The following is a 27,319-nucleotide window of genomic DNA, read 5'->3' on the forward strand; positions in this document are numbered from 1 at the left end:
CCAGGTACCGGAACTAATAACTCAGACATAAGCCTGCACTCTGGCAAAAGAGTAAGGTAAATATTCATATGGATAGTAGATATGATTTGGGGGGAGGTTTATGATTCGTGAGTTTTATGAAAACTGATGATTTCTGACCTCTTCTTCTATTATGTCTATTAAAAATGGTAAAAAGATCATGGTTTACTAGAATGTTGTCAATACCCCAAGGAGATAAGTGCTAAGAACTGAAAACAACAACAACAACAACAACCTCAGTGGTCTAGAGAACACTCTAGAAGCCAAGAGTAATATCTTTTCTTTGACTTACATACTTAATGAAGTTTGTGGCTTTTTAAAAAAAGATTTTACTTATTTATTTGACAGACAGATTACAAGTAGGAAAAGATGCAGGCAGAGAGAGCAAGGAGGAAGCAGGTTCCCTGCTGAGCAGAGAACCCGATGCGGGTCTCGATTCTAGGACCCTGGGATCATGACCTGAGCCAAAGGCAGAGGCTTTAACCCACTGAGCCACCAAGGCACCCCGAAGTTTATGGCTTTTTAATACCCTAGCCAATATTAAGTGTTGCTAAATTTATATTTATCATCACTAAATCTACAAAGAAAAATGAATTCATTTAGACAAGTTGTAATTAACTCACAGTTCTCAGCCCAAGCTACTGAAAAGTAATATTGGCAAAGGATGCTCTATCCCTAGAGATGGATTCTGGCAATTTGAAGATGGTTATCCTGAAGTGCCATAATCTATTCAATGGACCCTGCTCAAATTACTTCATAACTATTCCCATTATGGAATGAATAAAGTAGTTTCCACATTAAATAGCAGTTTGGAAAATTTTTAAAAATTGGTCAAGGGAGTAGTAGAATCATGTCTTACTTACAAATAACATAACCTAGATAAGATATGGTTTACACTCTCCTTAAGACCTTTTTGAACTTTTTATTTTTTTAAAGATTTTATTTGTTTATTTGACAGAGAGAAAGATCACAAGCAGACAGAGGGGCAGGTAGAGAGAGAGGGAGAAGCAGGCTCCCCACTGAGCAGAGAGCCTGATTCGGGGCTCGATCCCAGGACCCTGAGATCATGACCCAAGCCGAAGGCAGAGACTTAACCTACTGAGCCACCCAGGTGCCCCCCTTTTTTTTTTTTTTTTTAAATTTATTTTTTATTTTCAGCATAACAGTATTCATTATTTTTCACCACACCCAGTGCTCCATGCAATTCGTGCCCTTTATAATACCCACCACCTAGTACCCCAACCTCCCAACCCCCACCCCTTCAAAACCCTCAGTTTGTTTTTCAGAGTCCATAGTCTCTCATGGTTCACCTGCCCTTCCAATTTCCCCCAACTCCCTTCTCCTCTCTAACTCCCCATGTCCTCCATGCTATTTGTTATGCTCCACAAATAAGTGAAACCATATGATAATTGACTCTCTCTGCTTGACTTATTTCACTCAGCATAATAATCTTTTCCAGTCCCGTCCATGTTGCTACAAAAGTTGGGTATGCCCCCCTTTTTGAACTTTTGTAAATTGATTTTGACTGCTCAAGTCTCAAGACTATGAATATGGACTAGTTATTGTTTTTAAATTTTTGCATGTAAAGAAAAACTTCCCTGCCTTAAATGATTTCATGAATAATTCAAATAGTTTATCCTTCCCTATAGGGCTCTATCATATGAATTTATTTGGTCAACGGAATGACATAAAGCAAGTAACTTCAAAAACCTTTATAGATACCACTCTGGCTCTTGCCTTTTTGCCGTTACATAAGAACATACCCAGGCTAGCCTAATAAAGGATGAAAACATAGGGAGCAGATAGGAGTTACCCCACATACCCCAGGTATTTGGTGGGATGGCCATAAGGTCATTATGGAGCAGCGAGGTAAGGTCATTATAGAGTAGCTGATAAGCGAAACTGAGATTCCATTCCACAGTGGTGATGTAGGAAGACCCTGACTTCACCTTCTCCATGGCCACACCAAATCTACAAATATTCATAGAATAGCTCCTTCTGAAGAACTAAAGGATGACTGAACAGTTTCTGCATAACAAAAGATAAGAAACTACATAGAGAACTGCAAGAGAGAGGGAGGCACAGCAATGAAGGGAAGCCCCACCTCTGACACTGTGAACCATAGAGGGGAGGGACAATACTGAGGGTTCAGTTAGAGATTCATCTGCCTTGAGGCAAGAAAATAAGCCATGGTTGAAAAGGGCAACTAGGATTTAAAAAAAAAAAATTGTAGCCCCAGAACTCCACCAAATGCTAGGGAAGCTCCTAGAAATCTCTCGAGATTGGACAGGTTGTTGAGTGTCACAGTTCATGCTCCCCTTCTACGTAGATAGTGTAGATAGAAGCACAGTTTACACATCCAAGCTGGTTTAGAGCCCCAGTGAGCCCTGGGCCCCTAGCCCACATGAGCCCCAGCCATTCTATCAAAATGGCCCTAGTATGACACACACTGGGACACTCCTGCTAGGCACCCACTACACCTCCAGCCATTGTATCAAGTTATATGCATGCAAAGCACCCTGAAACATTGCAGGCCCCCACCACATTGGCTTCAGATGGCTTGCTAGAGCACTTACTGCAGAGAGTGTGCTAGGACCTCCTGGTTCACTGCTGCTTTGGCTCCAGCTAACTTGCCAGGGAGCCCTTTGCAGTAAGCACCTTGGGACACACTGGCTTGCACCCACCTCAGTTTCAGTAGTTCTGACAGGGAATAGTTGTGTGTGGAGAACCTGAGGCACCCTCACTGATACCGACTTCAACAGCTGTCTTGCTGGGGTGCCGCTTGTGCAGGGTGCACCAGGACCTCCCTAAGCTTGTGCTCCACCTCAGCAGTATCTGCATGGAGAGCCATGGGACACCTAGCTTTCACCCATTTCAACTATTTTGTAAGGGTTCTCTCAGTGTGTAGAGCCCTAAGACCCTCTGCTTACAGCCACTTCACCTTCAGCTGTGCTACCAGGGTGCTCTCTCTATGTGGACAGCTCCAGAAATGACCTGACTCAGACACACTTCAGTTATGGCCATCCCACCAGGATGCAGCCCCCGCATGGAGCGCCCCAGTACCCACAGATCACACAAGCCACAATTCTAGCCAGCCCCTCAAAGTTACTAGGAACACACAGTGTACACAAGGGACAACCATACACAAGACATTACTTCAAGTTTCGGATAAGTAGCTGTTCTAATCATAGTAGCACATGCAGAAAATCAAGCAAAATTGGAGGCAGAGGAATATGCTTCAAATAATAGAACAAAACAAAACCTCAGAAAAAGACTAAATGAAACAGAGATAATCAATATGCCTGATAAAAAGTTTACAGTTATGGTCATAAAGGTGTTCACTGGTCTAGAGAAAAAAGTGAAAGACCTCAGGGATAACTTCCACAAAGAGAAAACAAAAAGGAACAAATCAGAGTTGAAGAATGTAATAACAGAAATGAAAAACTACTAGATGGCATCAATAGTAAGTTAGCAAATGCAGAACACATAAGTGATCTAGAAGATAGCTGAATAGCAAAAAGAAAAAAAGAATTTTTAAAAAATGAGCATAGGTTAAGGGATCTCTCAGTCAACATCAAATAAGTAAGCATTTGCATATTTGGGGCCTCAGAAGGAGAAGAGAAAGGAGTAGAAAATATATTTGAAGAAATAATAGCTGAAAACATCCCTAACCTTGGGAAGGAAGTAACAGCCAGGTTCAGGAACCATAGAATTCCAAGCAAGATGAACCCGAGGAGGGCCACACCATAACACAGAATAATTAGAATGTCAAATGTTAATGATAAAGAGAATTTTAAAGGCAGTCAGAGCGAAGCAAAAAGTTACGTAAAAGGGAAACCCCATAAGGCTTTCAAAAAAGAGAATGAAAGTCAAGAATAACACTAGAGAAATTTATAATCTTAAGTAAAGAGAAGAAGTAACAGAGAAGAACCACAAAAAAACCCAGAAAACAATCAAAATGATATTTAGTACACACTGAAAATAATTACTTAAATATAAGTGCTCTACACACCCCAATGAAAAGGCATAGGGTGGACCAATGGATAAAAAACAAAACACATCTACATGTTGCCTACAAGACACTCATTTCAGATATAAGGACACACTCAGGCTGAAAGTGAATGGATCGAAAACATATTTCATACAGAAGGAAGTGGAAAAAAAAACCCAAGGTGACAATATTAATATCACAAAAATCAGACCGTTGAGACTTACAAGAGAATAAGTAAGGCACTGCATAATGATAAAGAATCAATTGAACAAGATGATCCAACAATCATAAATATCTATGTACCCAACAATGGCACACCTAAATACTTAAAGCACATATTACTACCTGTAAAGGAAGAAAGTGTAATACAATAATAGTAGGGGAATTTAACACAGCACTTTTTAAATAGATATATCATACAGACAGAATATCAATAAGGAAAGTGTGTCTTTGAACAATACAGTAGGTCAGATGGAACTAACATATAAACACAGTACATGCCACATAAAAACAAAAGAATACAAATTCTTTTATATGCACACAGAATGTTTTCCAGGATAGATCACATGGTAGGCCAAAAAAACAAGTCTCAATACATTTAAAAAGATTGAATCATATCGTGTATATTTTCTAATCACAATGGGGTGAAATAGAAACCAATTACAGAAAAAAAATTGGAAAACCAAACAGGTGGAGATTAAACAACATGCTACCAAGCAATAAATGAGTCAACAAAGAAAATGAAGAGCAAATTAAAAAATATATGGAGACAAATGAAAATGAAAACACTATAGTCTAAATCTTTGAGACCCAGAGAAAAGAGACCTAAAAGGGATATTTATAGAGATACCAGCCAACCCAAAGATATAAGAAAAACCTCAGTCTGAAAACCTAAAAAAATTAGAAAAAGAAAAGTAAAGTCCAAAATTAGTCGATGGAAAGATTTAATAAAAATCGAGCATAAATGAATGAAGTAGAGTCTTTAAGAATAGGGAAGACCAACGAAACAAAGAACTGATTCTTTCAAAACATTAAAAAAGTCAATAAATCTTCAGCCAGACTGATCAACAGAAGAAAACAAAAGGAACTGGATGAAACCAGAGACAAAAGAGTTAACAAAGAACACCATAGAGGTACAAAATATTATAATAGAGTACTACAAAAAAATTACATGTCAAAAAATCAGATAACCTAGAAAAAAAATAGATGAACTCCTAGAAACATACAGTCATCCTAAACTGAATCAGGAAGACATACAAATTCAAAAACCAAATTATTGCTGACAGAATTGAATTCCTAATCAAAAAACTCCCAACAAATTCCAGGATCAGACAGATCATAGGTGAATTTACCAAATATTTAAAAAAGAGTTAATACCTATTTTCTTCAATCTATTCCAAAACAATAGCAAAGAAAGTATAGCTTTGAAGTACAGCCTAATGAGGCCAGCATTATCCTGATACCCAAACAGACAAATACACTACAAAAAAAACCCAAAACTACAGAACATTATCACTGAAGAACACAGAAGCAAAAATTCTCAACAAAATATTAGCAAACCATATTTAACAATACATTAAAAGGAACATTCACCATGATCAAGTGGGATTTATTCCAGGTTTGCAAGAATGGCTCAATATTTGCAAATAAGTCACCCCAAGCCAACAAAATGAAGTATAAAAACCATGCAATCATCTCAACAGATGCAGAAAGGCACGTGACAAAATTCAACATCCGTTTATGATAAAACTCTCCAAAAAATGGGTTTAGAAACAACATACCTCAACACAGTGAAAGTCATATATAACAAACTCACAGCTAATGTCATACTCAATGGTGAAAAATTGAGAGCTTTCCCTCTAAGATCAGAAACAAGACAAGGATGTCCAGTCTTACCACTTTTATTCAGCATACTCCTGGAAGCTCTAACAACAGCAATCACACAAGAGAAAAAAAAAAGCATCCAATTTGGTAAAGAAGAAGTTATTTTCACTATTTGTAGATTACATGATACTATACAGAGAAAACCTTAAAACCCTAATAAAAAACAATTAGAATACATGAATTCAATAAAGTTTCAGGACACAAAATTAATGCACAGAAATTGTTTTTTTTGTACAATTAATAATGAAGTAGCAGAAAGAGAAAACAATTTGATTTACAATTGCACCAAAAAGAATAAAATAACCTAGAAATAAACTTAACAAAAGAGGTGGAAGAGCTGTGCTCTGAAAACTATAAAATGCTGATGAAAGAAATTGAAGACAAACCAGATTATGAGATATACCATAAAGCGATAGTAATCAAAATAATACAGTACTGGTACAAAAATGGACACATCGAACAGATTAGTGAGCCCAGAAATAAATCCACACTTATAGGGAAAGTTAATCTAGGACAAAGGAGGCAAGACTGTATGTACACTAGGGGAAAAGATAGTCTCTTCAATAAGTGGTGGTGAGAAAACTGGACAGCTATATGCAAAAGAATGGTCATTTTGTTCCTTTTTGCTACAAAAATAAATATACTGGATTAAAGACCTAAATGTGACACCTGAAACTATAAAACTTCTTGAAGAAAATATAGGCAGTAAACTGACATCAGCCATTGCAACATCTTTCTAGATATGTGTCCTCAGTCAAGGGAAACAAAAGTAAATATAAACAATTAGGACTATTCCAAATAAGTTTTTGTATGGTGAAGGAAACCACCAACAAAACTAAAAAGCCACCTTGTGAATGGAAGAAGATCTTTGCAAATGATATATCTGATAAGGAGTTAATACTCAAAATATATAAAGGACTTATACAAGTCAACACACCCCAAAATATGATTCCATTAAGAATGGGCAGAAAACCTGAATAGACCTTTTCTTTGAATTGACATTTTTTTCAAAGAAGATAGAGATGGCCAACCCAGACATGAAAAGATGAAATAGAAATGCAAATCAAAATCACAATCGGCTATCACTTTATACCTGTCAGAATGGCTAAAATCAAAGATAAGAAATAAGTGTTGGTGAGGGTGTGGAGAAAAAGAAACCCTTGTGCGCTGGTGGTAGGAATGCAAACTGGTACACCCACTGTGGAAAAGAGTACAGAGGTTCTTGAAAAAAAATAAAAATAGAATCACCATATGATCCAGTAATTTCACTACTGGGTTATGTAAAGAAAACAGAAATGCTCATTCACAAAGTTATCTGTACCTCTATGGTTACTGCATCATTATTTATAAAAGCCAAGATATGGAAACAACTCAAGCGTCCATCAAAAGATGGATGGCTTAAAAAAAAAAAAAGATGGATGGCTAAACAGGAGGTGGTATATATATACACATAGAATATTACTGAGCCATAAAAAAGAATGAGATACTGCTATTTGCAACAACATGGTTGAACCTAGAGGTATCATTTTGAATTAGTATCTTTTGTTTTCTTTGGGTAGATACCTGGATCACAGAATATGTCTATTTTTTGTTTTGGAGAAACTTCCACACTCTTTTCAACAGTGGTTGCACCCAGTTTGTATTTCCCACCAGCAGTGCACAGGGTTCTTTTTTGCTATATCCTCACCAACATCTGTTGTTTCTTGTGTTGTTGATTTTAGCCATTCTGACAGGTGTGAGGTGTTATTGTGGTTTTGATTTGCATTTCCCTTGGTCGTGGGTGATGTTGAGCATCTTCTCATGTGTCTGTTGAATGTATGGATTTATGAAGTGTACTGGATATCTATATATCACAGCAGCCAATAAGAAAACAAAACTTTAAAATACCATTTAAAATAATATCAAAGACTCCTGGGGAGGATGGTAGAGTAGGAGGACTTTCAGCTCATCGCCTCACACAGATAAAACTAAATAAATGCATCAGTGTAAATAACCCAAAAAAATGGCACGGAGACTGGCAGAACAAACTCCACAGCTAAATGTAGAGAAGGGGCCACTGAAAGAGGGTAGTAAGGACAGAGACATGGTCTGGAGCTAAAGAGACTCATACAACTGTCTGCAGGAGGGAGGGGTGCTGCAGGTATGGTGAGGGGAGAAAAACAAACCTCCACATCAGGGACCCCATGTAGGGAAGATGAATCCCCATTACATTTGGCTTTGAAAACCAGAAGGGCCTAATTTTGTGAGTTCTTACAACCAGTGGTACTTAAAACATGGAATTTCAAAAATCAGCAGGAGTAAGAAAAGTGGGAAGCACAAAAGGAGTTAAAGTAAGTATAACTATAAAAAACAGTGAGCATACTGAGAAAGTAAAAGTAAAGTATGACACCACATACCTAAATTGTGGAGAGGAGAGGAGTAAAGAATGAATTCAAACTTAAGTGACCATTGACTCAATATGGTCTATTATATGCAGAAGATGTTACATATAAACCTAACAGTAACCACAAATCAAAAACTGGTAATAGACATGCAAAGAAGAAAGAGAAAGGAATCCAAATGTATCTCATTAAAGAAAGCCAGCTGATTGTGAGAGAAGAGAGCAAGAAAAGAGAGAACTACCAAAACAACCATGAAACAAATAACAATGACAAATACATATCCATCGATAATTGCTTTGAATGTAAATGGACTAAATGCTCCAATCAAAAGACATAAAGAGATGGAATGGAAAAAAATAACGAAGACCCAGCTATATGCTGCCTCCAAGAGATTCATTGCAAACCTAAAGACACATGCACATTGAAAGTAAAGAGATGGAGAATGCATGCAAATGCATGTGAAAAGAAAGCTAGGGTAGCAATACTTACGTCAAACAAAATAGAGTTTAAAACAGACTGTAACAAGAGACAAAGAAGAACACTATATAATCATAAATGGAACAATCCAACAGGAAGATATAACAATTGTAAATACTTATGTACCTAAATACATAAAGCAGCTAATAACAAACATAAAAGAAGTAACTGAGAGTCATACAATAGTAGTAGAGGACTTTAACACCTCACTTACATCAATGGACTGGTCATCCAAACAGAAAATCATCAAGGAAACAATGCCTTTGAATAATACATGGGACCGTATTGAATCAACAGATACATTCAGAACATTCCATCCTGAAGCAGCAGAATATACATTCTTTTCAAGTACACATGGAATGTTGTCCAGAACAGAGAACAAATTAGACCACAAAACACGTCTCAACAAATTCACAAAGATCCAAATCATAGCATGCATCTTTTCTGACTACAGCTATGAAACTAAGAATCAACAACAAGAAGAAATCTGGAAAGATCACCAATACATGGAGATTAAATAACATGCTACTAAACAATGAACAGGTCAATCAAGAAATTAAAGAGGAAATCAAAAGATACACAGAGTCAAATGAAAATCAAACACAACGGTTCAAAATCTTTGGGGTGCACCAAAAGCTATTCTAAGAGGGAAGTTTAGAGCGATACAGGCCCACCTCAAGTAGAAGTCTCAGATACACAATCTAACCTTATATCTAAAGGAGCTAGAAAAAGAAGATCAAACAGATAAAGGAAATAAAGATCATACTCAATGGTGAAAGACTGGGAAAATTTAACTATGAATGAAGAGATGAAACTTCTGAGGAAAAATAATCAAATGGATGAACCTCATCTGTTTCAAGCTGAGAAAGATTTATTTCCTGAAGGCAGTGAAAATACAGGCCTTGGAAGCAGTAGTCGTAACTGCCAGGAGACAAAAGAATGAGTAGGGTCCAATACCAGTAGAATGAGACAGTCTCAGAATCATCTACAGAAAATAATGACGATGTTACAGAAGTTTTAGATGGATTATTATGTACAGTTCTACTTTTACACTGTATGAAATTTTAATGAAACAAAGTGGACAAAATTGGCTCCATAAGATAAGCAGATTGTAAAATAAAGTACTTTATGGGATAAGTTCTGTTCATGCAGAACTGTAAATTATGAGCTGTTCTGGGTCTTGGGTCTTGCTTAGTACTGGTTTTTTGTTTTGGAGGGGGCAGGGGCCTCTGGTTAAATTTCGATTTGTATGTAGTTTTTTTTTTTTAATTTAGAATTAAAGTTTTTATTTTATTTTTATAAAAGATATTATTTATTTGAGAGAGGGAGAGAGAGCAAGAGCGTGCACATGCATGAGTGGTGGAAGGGGCAGAGGGAGAAGGAAAGAACCCTCAAGCCAGCTCCTCCATGAGCCCAGAGTTTGACCCAGGGTTCAGTCCCAGGACCCTGAGAACATGACACTTAACCAACTGAGTCACCCAGATGCCCCTAGAATTCGAATTTTTAAATGGAAGTAGCAATTACAATCTTTAAACCTTTGGAGAGTGTCACCTTTAGTTTATAGATATACACGAAAGCTTTTTGTCTTGTCTTTTTCTGACAGGTTTAGCAGTTTTCATATTTTGGTCAAAGTTTCAACATTTTACCATATGAATTATATGGTTTTGTGTTAGTTCCATACTACTTATAAATATATATTACCTATATTTATCTCTTATAGGAAAATATAAAATTTATCCCCTTAGAATAATATGTGTTTATATGTAATATAGTATATCCCCTACAATATATAGTATACATAATATAGCATGCAATATAATATGTTTTATGTAAAATATATAACATTTTATATGATTATATAAAAACTATTATATATAATATACAACTCAATGATATATATAAATTATCTAGTTTATAGTTTATAAATATATAGAATTTATAATATAATTACATAATGTATAAACTAAAAATATGTACTTATATAAACTATATACTGTGTATATTTAATTTGATTAAAGGTACGTGTTAATATATACATGTTATATTTTTATATATATAACTATTTCTAAATATACATCTATTTTTCTAGGTTTTGTTCTTCTGTTTCTATAGAAGATGAATTTCTATTATGTATGTCCATAAACGAAATGTATATTTACATATTATAACATATACTAAATGTATTGTATATAACTCCATATTTTATATACATAATTATATATCCTATATTGTGTAGTTTAACATATATTACATATAAATACACATATATTATCCTAAGGGGAAAATGTTATTTTTGTGTTTCTAAGAGATGAGTATATACATAAATATATATGCAATATGTATTTATAAATAGAATAAAATATACTGCATATAATTTAATGTAATTGTAAATATGATGTAATTGTAAACTACATTAAATTACATACTATGTAATATATGATATATATTTAAACATGTATTATTCTAAGAGGGAAATATATTAGCCTAATATAGTAATATCAATTTATTATATAATATTTATAACTATTATTTAATATATAACATAAATTATTGTACACTGTATATAATATATATTTATATAATTGTATACATATTATTCCAAGGGGAAAAATGTTTTATTTTTCTGTTTGTCTAAGAGATGAATAAAATGGATACTTTTTTTCAATTGATAATCATTGAGCTCATCTCTCTCAAGGCAGTTTCTTTCTGACTACATATATTCCGTGACTTGGGATGGGGTTAGTTCCCAACCAACCCATTTTTGATTGAAGATATTAAAAGTAAAGAATACATTTAATACATGAAACCTACCCAACATCATAACTTAGCCTAGCCTACCTTTTCATTTTTATGTTATGTTAGTCACCATACAGTACATCACTATTTTTTGATATAGTGTTCTGCGATTCATTGTTTGTGTATAATGCAGTGCTCCATGCAATACATGCCCTCCTTAATATCCATCACCAGGCTAAGCCATTCCCCCACCCGCCCTCCCCTCTGAAACCCTCAGTTTGTTTCCTGGAGTCTATAGACTCTCATGGTTCATCTCCCCTTCTGATTTCCCCCACTTCATTTTCCCCTTCCTTCTCCTAATGTCCTCCATACTATTCCTTATGTTCCATATATAAGTAAAACCATATGATAATTGTCTTTCTCTGCTTGACTTATTTCACTTAGCGTAATCCCCTCCACTTCCAACCATGTTGATGCAAATGATGGGTATTCACCCTTTCTGATGGCTGAGTAATTTTACATTGTATATATGAGCCACATATTCTTTATCCATTCATCTGTTGAAGGGCATCTCAGCTCCTTATGGGTTGGCTATTGTGGACATTGCTGCTATGAACACTGGGGTGCATGTACCCCTTCTTTTCACTACATCAGTATCTTTGGGGTAAATGCCCAGTAGTACAATTGCTGGGTCATAGGGCAGCTCTATTTTTAATAGAGGAACCTCCATACTGTTTTCCAATGTGACTGTACCAACTTACATTCTGACCAACAGTGTTAGAGGGTTCCCCTTTCTCTGCAACCTCTCCAACATTTGTTGTTTCCTGCCTTGTCAATTTTTGCCATTCTAACTGGTGTAAGGAGGTATCTCAATGTGGTTTTAATTTGAATTTCCCTGATGGCTAATGATAATTGAGCTTTTTTTCATGCGTCTGTAAGCCATTCGTATGTCTTCTTTGCAGAAGCATCTGTTCAAGTCTTCTGCTCATTTTTTACTTAATTGGTTTTTTGGGTGTTGAGTTTGAGAAGTTCTTCATAGATCTTGAATACCAGTCCTTTATCTGTAATGTCATTTACAAATATCTTCTGAAGTCAAACTCTCTCTCTTCATAGATGACATGATACTTTATGTAGAAAACCCAAAAGTCTCTACCCCAAAATTACTAGAATTTATACAGAAATTCAGTAATGTGGCAGGATACAAAATCAATGTGCAGAAATCCGTTGTTTTCTTCTACACTAACAATGAAAATATACAAAGGGAAATTAGAGAATCGATTCCATTTACTATAGCACCAACAACCATATGATACCTGCGAATAAACCTAACCAAAGAGGTAAAGGATCTCTACTCAAGGAACTACAGAACACTCATGAAAGAAATTGAAGAAGACACAAAAATATGGAAAAATATTCCATGCTCATGGATTGGAAGAATAAACATTGTTAAAATATCTATGCTGCCCAGAGCAATCTATTCCTTCAACGCCATCCCAATCAAAATACTAAAGGTATTTTTCAAAGTATTGGGACAAACAATCCTAAAATTTGTATGGAACCAGAAAAGATCTCGAATCACCAAGGAAATGTTGAAAAAGAAAAACGAAGCTAGGGGCATCACATAGCCTGATTTCAAGCTTTATTATAAAGCTGTGATCACCAACACAGCATGGGACTGGCACAGAAACAGACACATATACCAACAGAACAGAGTAGAGAGCCCAGATATGGACCCTCAACTCTATGGTCAACTAATCTTCAACAAAGCAGGAAAAAATATCCAGTGGAAAAAAAGACAGTCTCTTCAATAAATGGTGCTGGGAAACTTGGACAGCTATGTACAGAAGAATGAAACTTAACCATTGTCTTATACCATACACAAAGATAAACTCTAAAAGGATGGAAGACTTCAACATGGGCAGGGATCCATCAAAATCCTAGAGAAGAATACAGGCAGTGTAACCCTCTTCGACATCAGCCATAGCAACTTCTTTCAAGATACATCTCCAAAGTCAAAGGAAACAAAAGCAAAAATGAACTTTTGGGACTTCATCAAGATAAAAGTCTCCTGCACAGCAAAGGAAACCGTCAACAAAACAAAGCAGCCTAGTCTACCTTAATTGTGCTCAAAAACACATTATCCTATAGTTGGACAAAATCATCTGATAGGAAGTCTATTTTGTAGTAAAGTGTTGAATGTCTCATGTAATATATTGAATACTGCACTGAGTAGAAAAAACAAACATGGCTATACAGACACACAATTGTTGTCAGGGTATCAACTGTACTCACTCATGATCACACAGCTGCTGGGAACTGCAGCTGATGAAAATGATTGTACATCAGATCACTAGCCTGGGAAAAGATCAAAATTCACACTTCAAAGTGTGAGGTCTACTGAATGCTTATCACTTTCACACTGGTGTAAAGTTGAGCATTTTTTATTTTTATTTTTTATTTAAATTCAAGTTAGTTAACATAGAGTGTAGTATTGTTTTCAGGAGTAGAATTCAGTGATTGATCAATTTTATCTATCTATCTATCTATTTATTTATTTATTAAATATTTTATTTATTTATTTGACAGATGGAGATCACAAGTAGGCAGAGAAACAGGCAGAGAAGGAAGAGGAAGCAGGCTCCCTGCTGAGCAGAGAGCCTGATGCAGGGCTCGATCCCAGGACCCTGGGATCATGACCTGAGCTGAAGGCAGAGGCTTTAACCCACTGAGCCACCCAGGCGCCCCCCCATTACTTATATTTAACACGCAGTGCTTATCCCCACAAGTGCCTTCTTTAATTCCCACCACCCATTTAACCCATCCCTACTCCACATCCCCTCCAGCAACCCTGAGTTTGTTCTTTGAACTACATGGTTTATCTCCCCATTTTTTTTTTTAAAGATTTTATTTATTTATTTGACAGAGCGAGATCACAAGTAGGCAGAGAGAGTGAGAGAGAGAGCAGGAAACAGGCTAAATCGAACTCTTAGAATAAGATGGGTTTATTACTTATGTAAATATTTATATAAATTTTAAAAAAATTGTATAAATTGATATTTGTAGGACATTTTCAAAAATGTTTGTCTAAGGGAAGAAAATAGAGTATTCTGTTGCTTTAAAACATTTTAGTTCTTTAGAGAGATTCCAACAAAAACTCATTTCTCATTTCAGGCCTTTGAAGACCTCAGCAAGCTAATGGTCAAGGTATGTGTAATTTACACCTGTTGGATTCCTACCAGTTATGATAGGAGTTTTGTAAGCAGACACTTTGGGGACATGATTTTTTTCAGTCTTTTACTGTTCTCTTGACAGGCTAAGGAAATGGTGGAGTTATCAAAATCAATTGCTAATAAGATCAAAGACAAGCAAGGTGATATCACAGAAGATGAGGTAACTAGGTTGCCTTTTTAAGGCATTAGAAACCAGATTGGACAAATAATGCTGTGATGTTTTGGTGGGTCAGCAGTTTCTTTCTTAATGTAGTGATTTCTGTTAGGGCTTGTGGATATATGAAAGTATTAAAGAAAAAGTCAGCCCGTAGGATTAAAAGATACCTCAGTACCTTCTCTTGAAGTGTGGAAAAGCGAGATAGTGAAATGTGTAAGGAGTGGTTGTTTTATACATAACCATATGTTTGATATTTGTTTCATTAAATTTGTCTCCAGACTGATCCCAGCCACGTTCCTTTCTAAGTTTTTGGCTCTGTCATTTGGTTGGCATTAAATACAGCACAGTTGTTTCCTAACCCTCTTCTCACTCCAGACCTGTGAGGTCATTGAAGTATGAAATATCAAGACAGGAGAAGGAAGAAGACTAATTAATTAGCTTTATGCAGGGAACTCCTAGAAATCCAGTTTCTTCGAGTTTATACTATAGGAACAAGGTGGAAGAAATGGGTGGATACAGAAATAACTAGTAGAATGGAGTTTACAGTGGAAAGATTTCAAATGTTGGGGTGGAGAGATGAATGTCACGTATTTGTCTTTTTGTGCATTTTCTTCTCTACTTATAGACCATCAGGTTTAAGTCCTATTTGCTGAGCATGGGAATAGCTAACCCAGTTACCAGGGAAACCTATGGCTGGGGCACACAGTACCACATGCAGCTGGCCAAGCAGCTGGCTGGGATGCTGCAGGCACCGCTAGAGGTAAAAACAGAATGCAGGCAGGCTCTCCGTTGTGTTAAGTAACTGCCAAGTCATCGGAAAGCTAAACACCAGCTTTATGTTCCTTTCCCAGTGCTGCTACTATTCAACCCACATGTTATTTTTCCTTTTAGGAATATTAAATCAGTTTAGTGTACTTATTCGTGGATTTGTTGTCAAAATCTACATTGTTTTCAATTTCCATCTCAGGTATCTGTAACTTCTTCAGTCTCTTTGATAGAAAGCTTTTCTTATCTCTGATTTTCAAAAGGAAATATATGATCTCGAGATGTTTAGAGACATTTAGATGTTTGGATGTTAATATAAGTGTGCTGTTAATCATTTCATAATACAGATATATCTTCTGACATTACTCAGGCAATCAAAACTCCATTCATTAAAACGCCTTTTTTTTTTTAAGATTATTTATTTATTTATTTGACAGAGAGAGAGAGAGAGAGGAGGAAGCAGGCTCCCTGCTGAGCAGAGAGCCCAATGCGGGACTCGATCCCAAGACCCTGAGATCATGACCTGAGCCGAAGGCAGCGGCTTAACCCACTGAGCCACCCAGGCGCCCTAAAACACTTATTTTAATAAGTATTTCCATCGTGGGGACGCCTGGGTGGCTCAGTGGGTTAAGCCTCTGCCTTCGGCTCAGGTCATGATCCCAGGGTCCTGGGATCGAGCTCCACATCGGGCTCTCTGCTCGGCAGGAAGCCTGCTTCCTCCCTCTCTCTCTGCCTGCTTCTCTGCCTACTTGTGATCTCTGTCTGTTAAAAAAATAAGGTCTTTAAAAAAAAAAAAAAGAAGTATTTCCATCGTGACAAAATAGAATAGTATAATGAATCCCTGTGTGCCTGTTATCCAGGCTCGTGTGTAAGCAGCCTTCATTCAACATTACTTTAAAGCAATCCCAGACATCGCATCACTTTGTAAACTTTTCAGTATGTAATTACAATGATAAACATGCTTTAGATGTAATTATAATCCCATTTCACACAGGAAAAGTGAAAAATAATTTTTTAGTATTTTCAGATATCTAGTTAGTATTCACATTTTCTCTTACAGTTAGTTTGTTCAAATCAGGATACCTTGCAATGGGTTGATTTTTCTCTCAATGCCTTTTTTTTTTTTAATTCCATGTTTCCCCTTCTCTTATCTCTTTTTTCTATCCCACATAATATATTTATTAAAGAAGCTAGTGGTTTATTTTATAGAGTGTCTCAGATTTTATTGATTTTATTTTGACATACTTCCCTGCCCCTTGTATTCCTTATAGACTGGAATTTAAAGCTAGAAGTTCTTTTTTCTTTTTTTTCTGTTGAATATTTCATAGAGGGTGCTGTGCATTTTCATCAAGGGGTACATAGTGCCTGTTTGTCTTTTTTTTTGTGATGTAGCAGCAGCCCCTAATAGCTAGATAGTCAATAGCTAGTCAATAGCTAGATCTGTTAACTTCATTTGGGGTTACAGTGGTGATATTCCTGTTTAATTCCATAGTTTACTCATTTATTAGTTGTAATAACTTAAACCATTTCAATACACTTTTTGAAACGTGGTGTAGAGGCCCTCTTCTCATTGAAGCAAATGTTAAAACAGTAATAATGATGTTAAAATCCACATACGGAATTGGAAATGCTTCATGTATCTGACTAGGTTTTCCTGTGTGTATATTTAGTTTTTAAAGACTTCTTAGGAAGTTCTATGATTCCTGATTTTACTCTGATTGTGATTTCTGTTAAGAAATGCCAACTGGGGTGCGCGGGGAAAGCCTCCAGCTCGGGCTGCCACGGCAACCGCGTCCAGGCAAGGCGCCCGGAAGCGGCTGGGGCGGCGCGCGGCGGCTCGCGCCCCCCGGGAGCCGCGAACCCGGCCGGGCCGCGCGCCGGGCCAGGCGGCAGGCGCGCGCTGATTGGACGGCGCTCCCCGCGGCGCGGGCCCGCAGCCGGGCGCCCCGCACAGCCCGCGCCAGCGGCCGCCGCACCCAGCCGCGCCGGCGAGGACCTGGGCAGCCGCGGCGCGCCCGCCCCCCGCGCCGATGTAAATTATTAAAAGGAAAATGGCCCAACGGAACACTGCATTTCCTTCTCTCGTCACTGAGGAAAGGTATAATATATGGAAAATATGCATCTACGGCGAGTTAGAACCATGCCCCGACGCAGCCAGTCCCTGACCATGGCACCCTACTCCTCTGTAAGCCTCGTGGAACAACTGGAAGATAGGATCCTCTGTCACGGGAAGACAACCGCGGCCCTTGTGGAGCACGCCTTCCGGATTAAGGACGACATTGTTGGCAGTTTGCCGAAAATGCAGAACAAAGGGGGCGGCGACCGCTTGGCCAGGCTCATCTTGGAGGAGCACATCAGAAACATAACTGCCATTGTGAAGCAGCTCAATCGGGATATCGAGGTACTGCAGGAGCAGATCCGGGCCCGGGACAACATCAGCTATGGAACGAATTCCGCCTTAAAGACCTTGGAGATGCGTCAGCTCTCGGGTTTGGGAGACCTGCGGGGAAGAGTGGCAAGATGTGACGCCAGCATAGCCAGCCTCTCTGCAGAGCACAAAACAACTTACGAGGGGCTCCAGCACTTGAACAAAGAACAGCAAGCTGCCAAACTTATCTTGGAAACAAAAATCAAAGATGCAGAGGGACAGATTTCTCAGCTTTTGAACAGAGTGGACTTGTCGATATCAGAGCAAAGCACCAAACTGAAGATGTCCCACAGAGATAGTAACCACCAGCTTCAACTTCTGGATACAAAATTTAAAGGTACGATTGAGGAACTCAGTAATGAGATTTTATCTGCACGGAATTGGTTGCAACAGGAACAAGAACGGATAGAGAAAGAACTTTTATAGAAAATTGATCAGCTTTCCTTGGTCGTTAAGGAAAACAGTGGAGCCAGCGAAAGGGACATGGAGAAGAAGCTCAGCCAGATGTCAGCCAGACTTGACAAAATAGAATAAAGTCAGAAGAAGAATATGGAAGTGCAGAGAACAAAACAGGAAGAAGAGAAAGTGCATGGGCGCATCAGCAGCTGGAGTTACAGATGAACGAGGACATGAAGGAAATGAAAGCAGAAGTTGGTGCTGGGTTGACGGCCATCTATGAAAGCATAGGATCCCTCAGGCAAGTTCTTGAAGCCAAGATGAAGTTGGACAAGGACCAGCTACAGAAGCAAATCCAGCAGATGCAGAAGCCAGAGGCCCCCATGTGAGGGGAGCTGGGACAAGGACCTCAGAAGTGTTTTGCTGGTGGGGCAAGAGCCAGGTGCCGCCGTGGCCAGGCGGTCACTGCCTTCAGAAGTGTTCTATTCATGGCGTGCATGTGCCAAGCAATGTGTTTTCATGGGTCTAAATGTTTACCTTAAGTCTCGAAAACACTTCCTTTAAAAGTATTAAGTACAATTTTTGCCACTCGATTTCATTTCTCTAAATTCAATGGAATAGCCTCCCAGCCCCTAAATTTGGAAAGGCTTTTGTCCCTCTTCATTTTATGAATGAAAAGACTTAACGACTTTCCTTCAATGCTTGACGCTCTAGCCAAGACTTTACTATTTTGAAAAATGTCATGGTGATTTTTTTTTAAATTAATAAACTAATGAATTGTCACAGGAATGTGTTAGCTCCTCACCCTAAATTAAGAGAATGTCCTGGTAGATTAGAATTCAACCCTTTAGTCCATATTTGGATTTTATTAATGTTATCTGTGCATTTCTTACATGGTTTCCTTCTTGTAAATCTTCTGTCTTTTGTAGGGAGAAGGGATTTAATTTTTGGAGAACCACCCCCCCACACCACCATTTATGTAATGAAGATAGCATAAAGATTGATAACTGCCATATACATTGCAAATTAAAATGGAAACTTAAGACAATTATCTAGCTAATACAAGGCACAATATCCACATCAACCACCTACTTATACCAGGTTTTAATATTGGAAACTTTTTTCAATTGCCTACAGCCTGTATAGTGATAGCCGTATATTTAGTAATGGAATGGTGGTTAATAGTCTGTTTATTGCACAATTAGTTGTAAATCATAATAGGATGTGAGAATTTTTCAGGCTTTATGATCTCCTCTAAATGTTTCCAAAATTGGCACAAAGTGCTAACTAAGGTTTATATATACTTCTTGTAACTGTATCCTGTGCCTTGGTTTTACCACGTCAATGCACTGTATCCTCTAAAAGTTTTACGGACAAAATAGAAGGCATGATAATACATCAGAATTATGATGTAAAAATGGGATCCTATGTAATTTTTAAATGTTCTAAAAATTCTATCACTGTTAAGACATTAGTTCAGTATTATTAATGAAATAGAAATTCATACTTTTGTATGGACAGAGAATCAAATTGAGATTGCATTTATAACACTGTCAAGAAACTTTCATTTTGAGCAAAAAAAAAAAAAAAAAAAAAGAAATGCCAACTGGTTCTAATTATAACCTAATACTTGCTAAATTCCATATTTTAACAGGAACAAGGGGGAATAATGTCACTCATGGAGGTGTACTGTTTAGTAAACCGAGCTCGAGAAATGGAAGTTAGAATAGAACATTTAGATGTTCTTTAACTACATATAGACTTTCTTAATATAACACAAATTCCCCAAAGTGAATACAATTTGAGGAAGGGTTGAGAACACCAGAACTATCCCAGTAGCGGTGTGGTGTGCCAGTGTTGTGCTGAGTGACCTGGAGTAGCTCACTGACCCTCACTGAGACTCGGTTTCCCTACCTTTGAAATGGGAATTTGGGTTGACTGATACCTTCTGGCTTTACTATTCCGTGCCCATATTGTGATTAATAAGCCTGTGTATGATGTCTTTTCTCTGGGGTTGTCGACTGTTTTTAGATTCACTGGGTTGGAGACAGGTGGTGTGTGGAGAAGCCGGGGCAAGCTGCCCTCCTCCAAGGGCTCTGAATCAGCAGTGGCTGTTCTTTAACCCTCCTTGTCTCTTCACACCCATGTGTCCTTGGCCCCCCATGTTCTGTCCGTGCACTCTTCATGCCCTTTAGTCAAACACAGTTTTGTGGTGTCAGTAGTCGCCTCTGTGCGAATAGCTCATAGACCTGTCCCTCCAGCTCTTACTGCAGCGCCGTATATCTAAGCCTCTGCTGTGTCTTCATCTGACTGGTCACCGTGAGTGCTATCAGTGAGTACTGACTATGAACCAGGAGCTCTGCACGCACTGCCCCATTTCTTCTCGTGGTACCCCAGAGAGGTAGCCTCTCTCACTCATGCTCAAGGGCATGATATGAAGATGAGGAAGTTGAGGCTCACAAAGATTCACTTATTTGACCAAGGTTGTGCCTTGGAAACAGTGGTTTGACAGGCATGTGGCCCCAGGCCGGGCTGCCTCTGGAGCCATTCTGGGTGACTCAAAGCTGTACTTGTCAGCCACCATGCTAGGCTGATTCTTTAAGTTTGTGTGGTCTGGAAGGCTGGCCACTAGCTAGCTACATGTGACAACTGTAACCTTGCAATACAATTAATCCAAATGGAGCTATGCTAGAAGTGTCAATTATATACCACATGTAGGAGGCTTTGTACCAAATAAGAAGTTAAATATCTCATTAATAATTTTTATATTGATTATATATTGATGTTTTAGAATTCTTGGGTTAAATGAAACACATGTGTTAAAATTAATTTCACCTGTTCCTTTTTATTTTATTAATGACTACTAATATTTTATTAATTTTAAAATTACACACATGGCTTGTGCTGTTTTCTGTAAGATAGCGCTGCTTTGCTTCTTTATTAATTCTTTTTGCCTTATAGTGATGAAGCCATCTAAAATCCCTGATAAATGATAATTTTTATGTTTTTATTTAAAAAAAATTTTTTTTAACTAGACTCCATGGGCCAGCCTGGAGCCTGACTCATGACCCTGAGATTAAGTCACAGATAGATGATAATTGTTAAGTTTCCTCTTGTGTTTTAGTGATCATTATAATTATATAACATCACTCTATTAATTTGCAGTGTAAACTGGATTTTTTTTTTTTCCTATTAGTTGCTCTTACCAGAAGATTTAGTGAATGCTTGCAAGATGCTGGAAGCGCTAAAATTACCTCTCAGGTAAAAGAACCTCTGCGGGAAGCTTGCCAACTAGAGCCACTGTTCCATACAGAGTAGACAGGAAGGGCCTGCCGGGCCTGCCGGGTCTGCCGTCTGTGTGGTGAGCCAACATATTGCCCCTCTTGGAATGAAATGAACAGAATTCACTTATCCTGGCTTGCCACCTTATCAGGGCTAGTGGTCCAAGTCTTGTTGACTTGGGGGCAGTGACAGAGGAATGTGGGCTCTTCCTAGGAGGTCAGAATTACCAGCCCCTCTGCTAGACATCTTGTGTTAGTTTCTGGAGATTTAAAAGTATAGATGTTCAGCTGTGCATTATATTTTCCTCTCCCCAGGTTCATTAAAGAGAGCCAGACATATTTTCTTCAGCATGTGGATTATAGTTCATACTTTCATTAAGTGCTTATTCGCGAGCTTTTTAGTTATGCTGTAGCTACACCTCCTTAGTGGGTGAAGATCCTAGATATTCACAGCTTTGTTCTCCCATCTGTGGTTTTTAGGCTCCGAGTTTTTGACAGTGGCGTCATGGTAATTGAGCTTCAGAGCCATAAGGAAGAGGAAATGGTGGCCTGAGCCTTGGAGACAGTATGTGAACCCCGTTTCCTCCTCATCAGTCAGCCCACCAAGACCTGAATGCCTAGCAACTTGAGAAACAGGATTTCCTTTTGAATTTAACTTTACTAAAAAGTAATGTTTGTAGACCCAATTAAAAACACCTACTTTTTTTTTTTTTACTTTTTTTTACTAGTCAAGTACGGTAGTGAGAAGGGGGAAAGAGTAGAACAAGGAGTTCGATCTGTAACTGTAACTGTTCGATCTGTAACTGCTATCTCAACTGAATAATCAGTTGAGATAACTCACCACCTTCGGACTAGCCAAAAACACCTATTATTAACAGTGAATAAATATTAATCAAAATTACATTGTTCAAGTTTTTGAAACTTAACCAAGGAGAACTGGAATTCGTGAGGTGCTGTCTTTTTGTTTGAAGCTCAGTCTCACGGACAGGTTTTTAACTTTCTTGATCAGAATGTGACCCCTGACAGAATTTTTTCTTTGAGTAACACCTACATAAGTGGTATTATAAAACATCACAGGTTGTTTTACAGAATAATTGCTTCAAAAAATATGAAAAGCAGGGGTGCCTGGGTGGCTCAGTAGGTTAAGCGATTGCCTTCGGCTCAGGTCATGATCCTGGAGTCCTGGAATCGAGTCCCGCATCGGGCTCCTAGCTCCACAGGGAGTCTGCTTCTCCCTCTGATCTCTCCTTGCTCATGCTCTCTCTCACTGTCTGTATCTTAAATAAATAAATAAAATATTAAGAAAATACATGAAAAGCAGCTGTAGTTTAGATGGATTTTACTGGCCAAACTACTCCTATTACTCATTAGGAGACTTGAAATATTACTGCCTTCATAGCCTCTGTGGTGAGCCTGTTTAATTTGAATAATTCGTATTTATTATACTTACTTTAAACTAGGTGAGGATGAGGAAGTTGAGGCTTAAGACTTGATATTTCTACCATATATTTTAAAGCTTAACCTATATATAGGTTTCCTTTACTGGAGCATGAAATATGCACTCATTTAGAATTTGTTACATGTTCCTTTTTAGAATCTCAAAGAGTTCTTCATTTCAGTATAGAGCCTTCATTACATTGTAGATGGCTTCACCATATTTTGGTATTTTCAGCTCTACTGTGTTTCTCTCTGTCCTTCGGCATTTGTAGAATTAAACACTAGTGAAGAGGATTTAGTTTATAGTGAATATTCTTTGGATTTGAGTAAGAAATTTGGTAAATTACTTCCTGAGTATCCTGGTAGACAGTCTCCCTAGGTGAGTACTTAGTTGGACTAAATTAACACATTTTTGTCTCTGCTGTGTTTCTGGTAGGTTTCAGAAAAGGGATCCCAGACATCAGAAGAGTTTGCTAAGCTGGTGGGAATGTCTGTCCTCCTGGCCAAGGAAAGGTAAGTGCAGTCCTAGCTCTTCCTTACCACTGTATTTGTGTTTCTGAATGGACAAATGATTGTGGTGTCCCCCCTTGATTCCTAGGTTGCTTCTTGCAGAGAAGATGGGCCATCTTTGCCGAGATGATTCAGTGGAAGGCTTGCGTTTTTACCCAAATTTATTTATGACACAGAGCTAAGGGTTTTTTGTATTTCAAATCCTTCTTGTTCACGTACTTGTATCGTGTAGACGTTGTAGGACATTGAGCTCAGAGTAAATCCTGATAAACTGAGAATTTCTGGAACTTAATACTATACTATACTATACTATACTATAAAACCCTTTTAATTTCTCCCTAAATATTATGGTCCAGGAAGTTTACTTGGGATAAATATAGGAAAATACAGAAAACTGAAGGCTGCTATGAATTTGAAATCATGCTACCCTGAGAGTTTAACCTGAAATCTGGTGGATTTTAACTTGACCCTCCAATCTGACTTTTTTTTTTTTTTTTTTTAAAGAAGGGGGTTTAGTTAATGGGGGAAGAAAGAAGTTGCATGTTTGGACAGGTTAGATCATTTTTCTGGTGTGACTAAAATTCACTGAGTTATAAAGGAAGTTTGTCTCTGCATCTAATGTGCCCATTTGGGGAGGTGGCGTTCATGACGCAAGTCATAGCTAGAGTGTAGCTTAAGAACTGACAGCACAGGGACAGAGCATCAGACTGTGGGACACAGTATGGGGCTCCTTCCCTAAGGCCTTTTCTTTAGAAACACTCTTAAACATGTCTTCAACATACACCTTAAAAAAGGAGAAAATTTTATTCAATTTATGTATATATAATCTAACTTGTTCTTTTTTTCACGTGATGATTTCATGGCTGGCATTTAAAGAATGTAACTATCTCATTTTGTTGAAAAAAAAAATGCTGTGGATTTTGAAACTGAATTAACAAGCTGTATAGACACACCCAGGGATATGATTACAAATTTGGAAAGTAGAGGGCCGAGGAATTCCCTAGGATTGTGTGGGTGGAGGGGCCAGGAGAACCTTTAAGTAACTTAACAGGAACCTTGGTGCTCTTTGACCTTGAAAGCCAAGGACAGGAACCAAGAAGGCGAACAAGTAATCGGTTTCCTTTTACTTCCTTTAATGAGTTTCAACAAGACACTTTAAAAAATCTTTCATCTTCCAGCAATACTTTTTTTTTCTTTACCCCATACGTTAGAAGTTCTGTAGAGAAACTATCTCACTGAGAACTATTACTGCGATAACAAAAACTGGCTCATATTGAATGTCGATTGCTTGAGTTCTAAAGTGGACTGCCTGACTTCCTACGTCATTGCTCTCCAGCGTATGGGGTGTTGGCATTACGTCAAACTCAGGGACCCCACAGGGACAGAAGGAGCCTCCCCTTCTCAAACTGTGTTGAAAATGGAAAGTAGGGATGGTTTTCGGCCAAGCCTCCAGAAGGGATAGTGTCTGTATTGAGCTAACAGTTGTGACCAGCAGGAGGGGATACCCCAGCTCACAAGCTGGGATCCCATAGAGGTCACTGGGTGAGGTGGAGGCCACTGCCAGAGGCCACGACAGATGCCCTTTGGGGAAGGAAGTTGCAGGGATCCTCGGCTGCAGACCCAGGGAATCCCTACCACTGCAGCCAGATCCGGTCCCCTGATCCCTGCCTGCAAAAGTGGCTGTCGCTGCTTCTCGTCCTCCAGCGTCACGGGAACGTCTTGGCCAAGGCCTCCTACCTGTCTTCATTTTTCAGACCTGTTGTTAATTCTGCAATATGATGACAGATCCCCTCATTTCCTCATTGCTTAGCCTCAGGTTTGTTTGGAGGGGTATTCAGTGTCCGGCTGCCCGTGTCGTGCAGGCCGTTGTGTAGACTCGTGTGTATATCACTGCTGTTTCTGGGTTGTACTCACACTGCTCTGGCACATGCATACACGCACATTCATATATGCACACACACACACACACACACACTTACACGTACGATATCTCATCTGGCTAAGGCTTTTAAAAAATTACAAAGGTAAATAATAATCTATCTCAGTAGTTGGAGTGAGTTGCAACTAAGATTATTTGAGCTATTGGATCTAGTTCTTAATGATTTGGATTCATTACAGCAGACTCCCATGGTTCAGTGTATTTATTTATATTAGTGTGACAACACATTAAAAAAATGGAGCAATCTAAATTGTATAAAGACGAAGAGAAGTGACATGAATATATTTTGTAAATGTCATATTAATTTAAAAAGTATGATTTTACTGTTTTATTTTTAAAGTGGGCATTCTTCACTATTTCCAGACCTCTGTATGTATACTTTTTATCCCCCCCACCTTTTTTTTTTTTTTTTTTTTTTTTGCCAAATAAAGTGTTGCAGAGGTTATGTTTAAATACAACCAATCAGGCCCTAAATGAAAAAAAAATTCATCTTGGTGATTATCACTAGTATAATTATTATTTTTGCTTTATTATCTTTGCTCTTAGGAGCATAAATTTGTTTGTAGCTTTACAGTAATGGTTTTTTTCCTAGTCACTGTCAAAAATATTTTTACATTGTACAAGTAAAGATTGTTTTCAGGGTTAAATGATTAGAATTAATGTATATAGAGTAAAATTACTGGAAAACTTTTAAGTGATTTTTTTCTTAATGTGTTCTTTTTAAAATACTCTTTGAAAAATATATGAAAGTGACAAACCTTTAATGAGAATAAGCCAGTATGTTAAGATTTATTTCTTTATTTATGACCTCAAGATCTTACTGTTTTAGATTTTTAAAAAGAAAACAATGGGAAATGGCTCATGAACTGTTTTGGGGTTTTTTGTTTTGTTTTGTTTTAATTCTTGATGTGATGTCCATTGTTGACTGACCTTGTGTATTCACATGAATGTACTGTCTCTTGTTCCCTTTAACTAGACTAGCCTGAGCAGACATGGATTTGTCATGTCTTTATTCTCATGCTCTGCCCAGTAATCTCAGTGTTTTCCTTTTGGTATGGTAGAGTCACGACTCACAAGCTGTTTAGATTTTTAGACTGTGCGTCAGAAGTAAATCAAGCATGCTGAAAATGATCCCTGAAAATTTCTTAAATTGCCAATGAAGTTCTCTGTATAGTCTTAAAATTAGAATCCCTGTGATACATAGATATGAATATATTATGAACATAGTAAATATATTATATGCAATATGCAATAAAAACTACATAGCATCAGTATACTTTTATAACACCAGTAACTGAACTATTTAAATGTGTGCCCTTTTTTGTTTTTGTTTTTGTTTTTTGGCCACTAGGTATGCTTGAATTTATATAAATTTATGGTAACCCCACCCCTCATGATAGATCTCTTGTGAACTCCACAAGGGGAGAGAGTTTTATCTGGTTTGTTCATGGATATATTCTCAGAGCCCTAGAATAGGGCCTGGCACACAGTAAGCATTCAATAAATATTAACTGAATGAGTGAACTCTGATGTATATACCTCTTTATAACCTGGCTCCATTTATCCTACCTTACTTCCCATTCAATTAAATGAAAAGAAAAAAATTTTTAAGTACATATTGGCTACGTGAGGAACTGTTTGGCCACTGGTGTGGGGGGTGGGGTTTAAATAGGATACAACCCTGCCTTT

The 27,319-nt window shown here is 37.8% G+C and overlaps 1 protein-coding gene and 1 pseudogene across 3 annotated transcripts; both read left to right on the forward strand.

Moving 5' to 3' along the window:
* The first annotated feature begins 14,571 nt into the window (after window positions 1-14,571).
* LOC309848623 (vacuolar protein-sorting-associated protein 36-like) lies at window positions 14,572-27,154 on the forward strand. Of its 2 annotated transcripts, XM_082700518.1 has the most exons (8): window positions 14,572-14,691; window positions 14,800-14,877; window positions 15,500-15,634; window positions 20,118-20,183; window positions 21,660-21,724; window positions 22,225-22,309; window positions 23,618-23,694; window positions 23,780-27,154. In XM_082700518.1, the coding sequence occupies exons 1-6, from the start codon at window positions 14,683-14,685 to the stop codon at window positions 22,295-22,297; spliced, it is 426 nt and encodes a 141-aa protein (XP_082556644.1). In that variant the 5' UTR covers window positions 14,572-14,682; the 3' UTR covers window positions 22,298-22,309; window positions 23,618-23,694; window positions 23,780-27,154. The 2 variants fall into 2 exon arrangements, 1 of the variants encoding a protein (XP_082556644.1); XR_014303166.1 differs by lacking the exons at window positions 14,572-14,691; window positions 14,800-14,877; window positions 15,500-15,634; ... (1 more) ...; window positions 21,660-21,724; window positions 22,225-22,309 and adding an exon at window positions 23,301-23,519.
* Window positions 17,592-19,924, forward strand: LOC309848612 (protein FAM81A pseudogene; annotated as a pseudogene). The gene has a single exon. The product of its transcript is annotated as a protein FAM81A pseudogene (transcript).
* Window positions 27,155-27,319: the final 165 nt, after the last annotated feature.

The sequence above is a fragment of the Mustela nivalis genome (genome assembly GCF_964662115.1).
Source record: "Mustela nivalis genome assembly, chromosome: 15".
Classification (NCBI taxonomy): Eukaryota; Metazoa; Chordata; class Mammalia; order Carnivora; family Mustelidae; genus Mustela; species Mustela nivalis.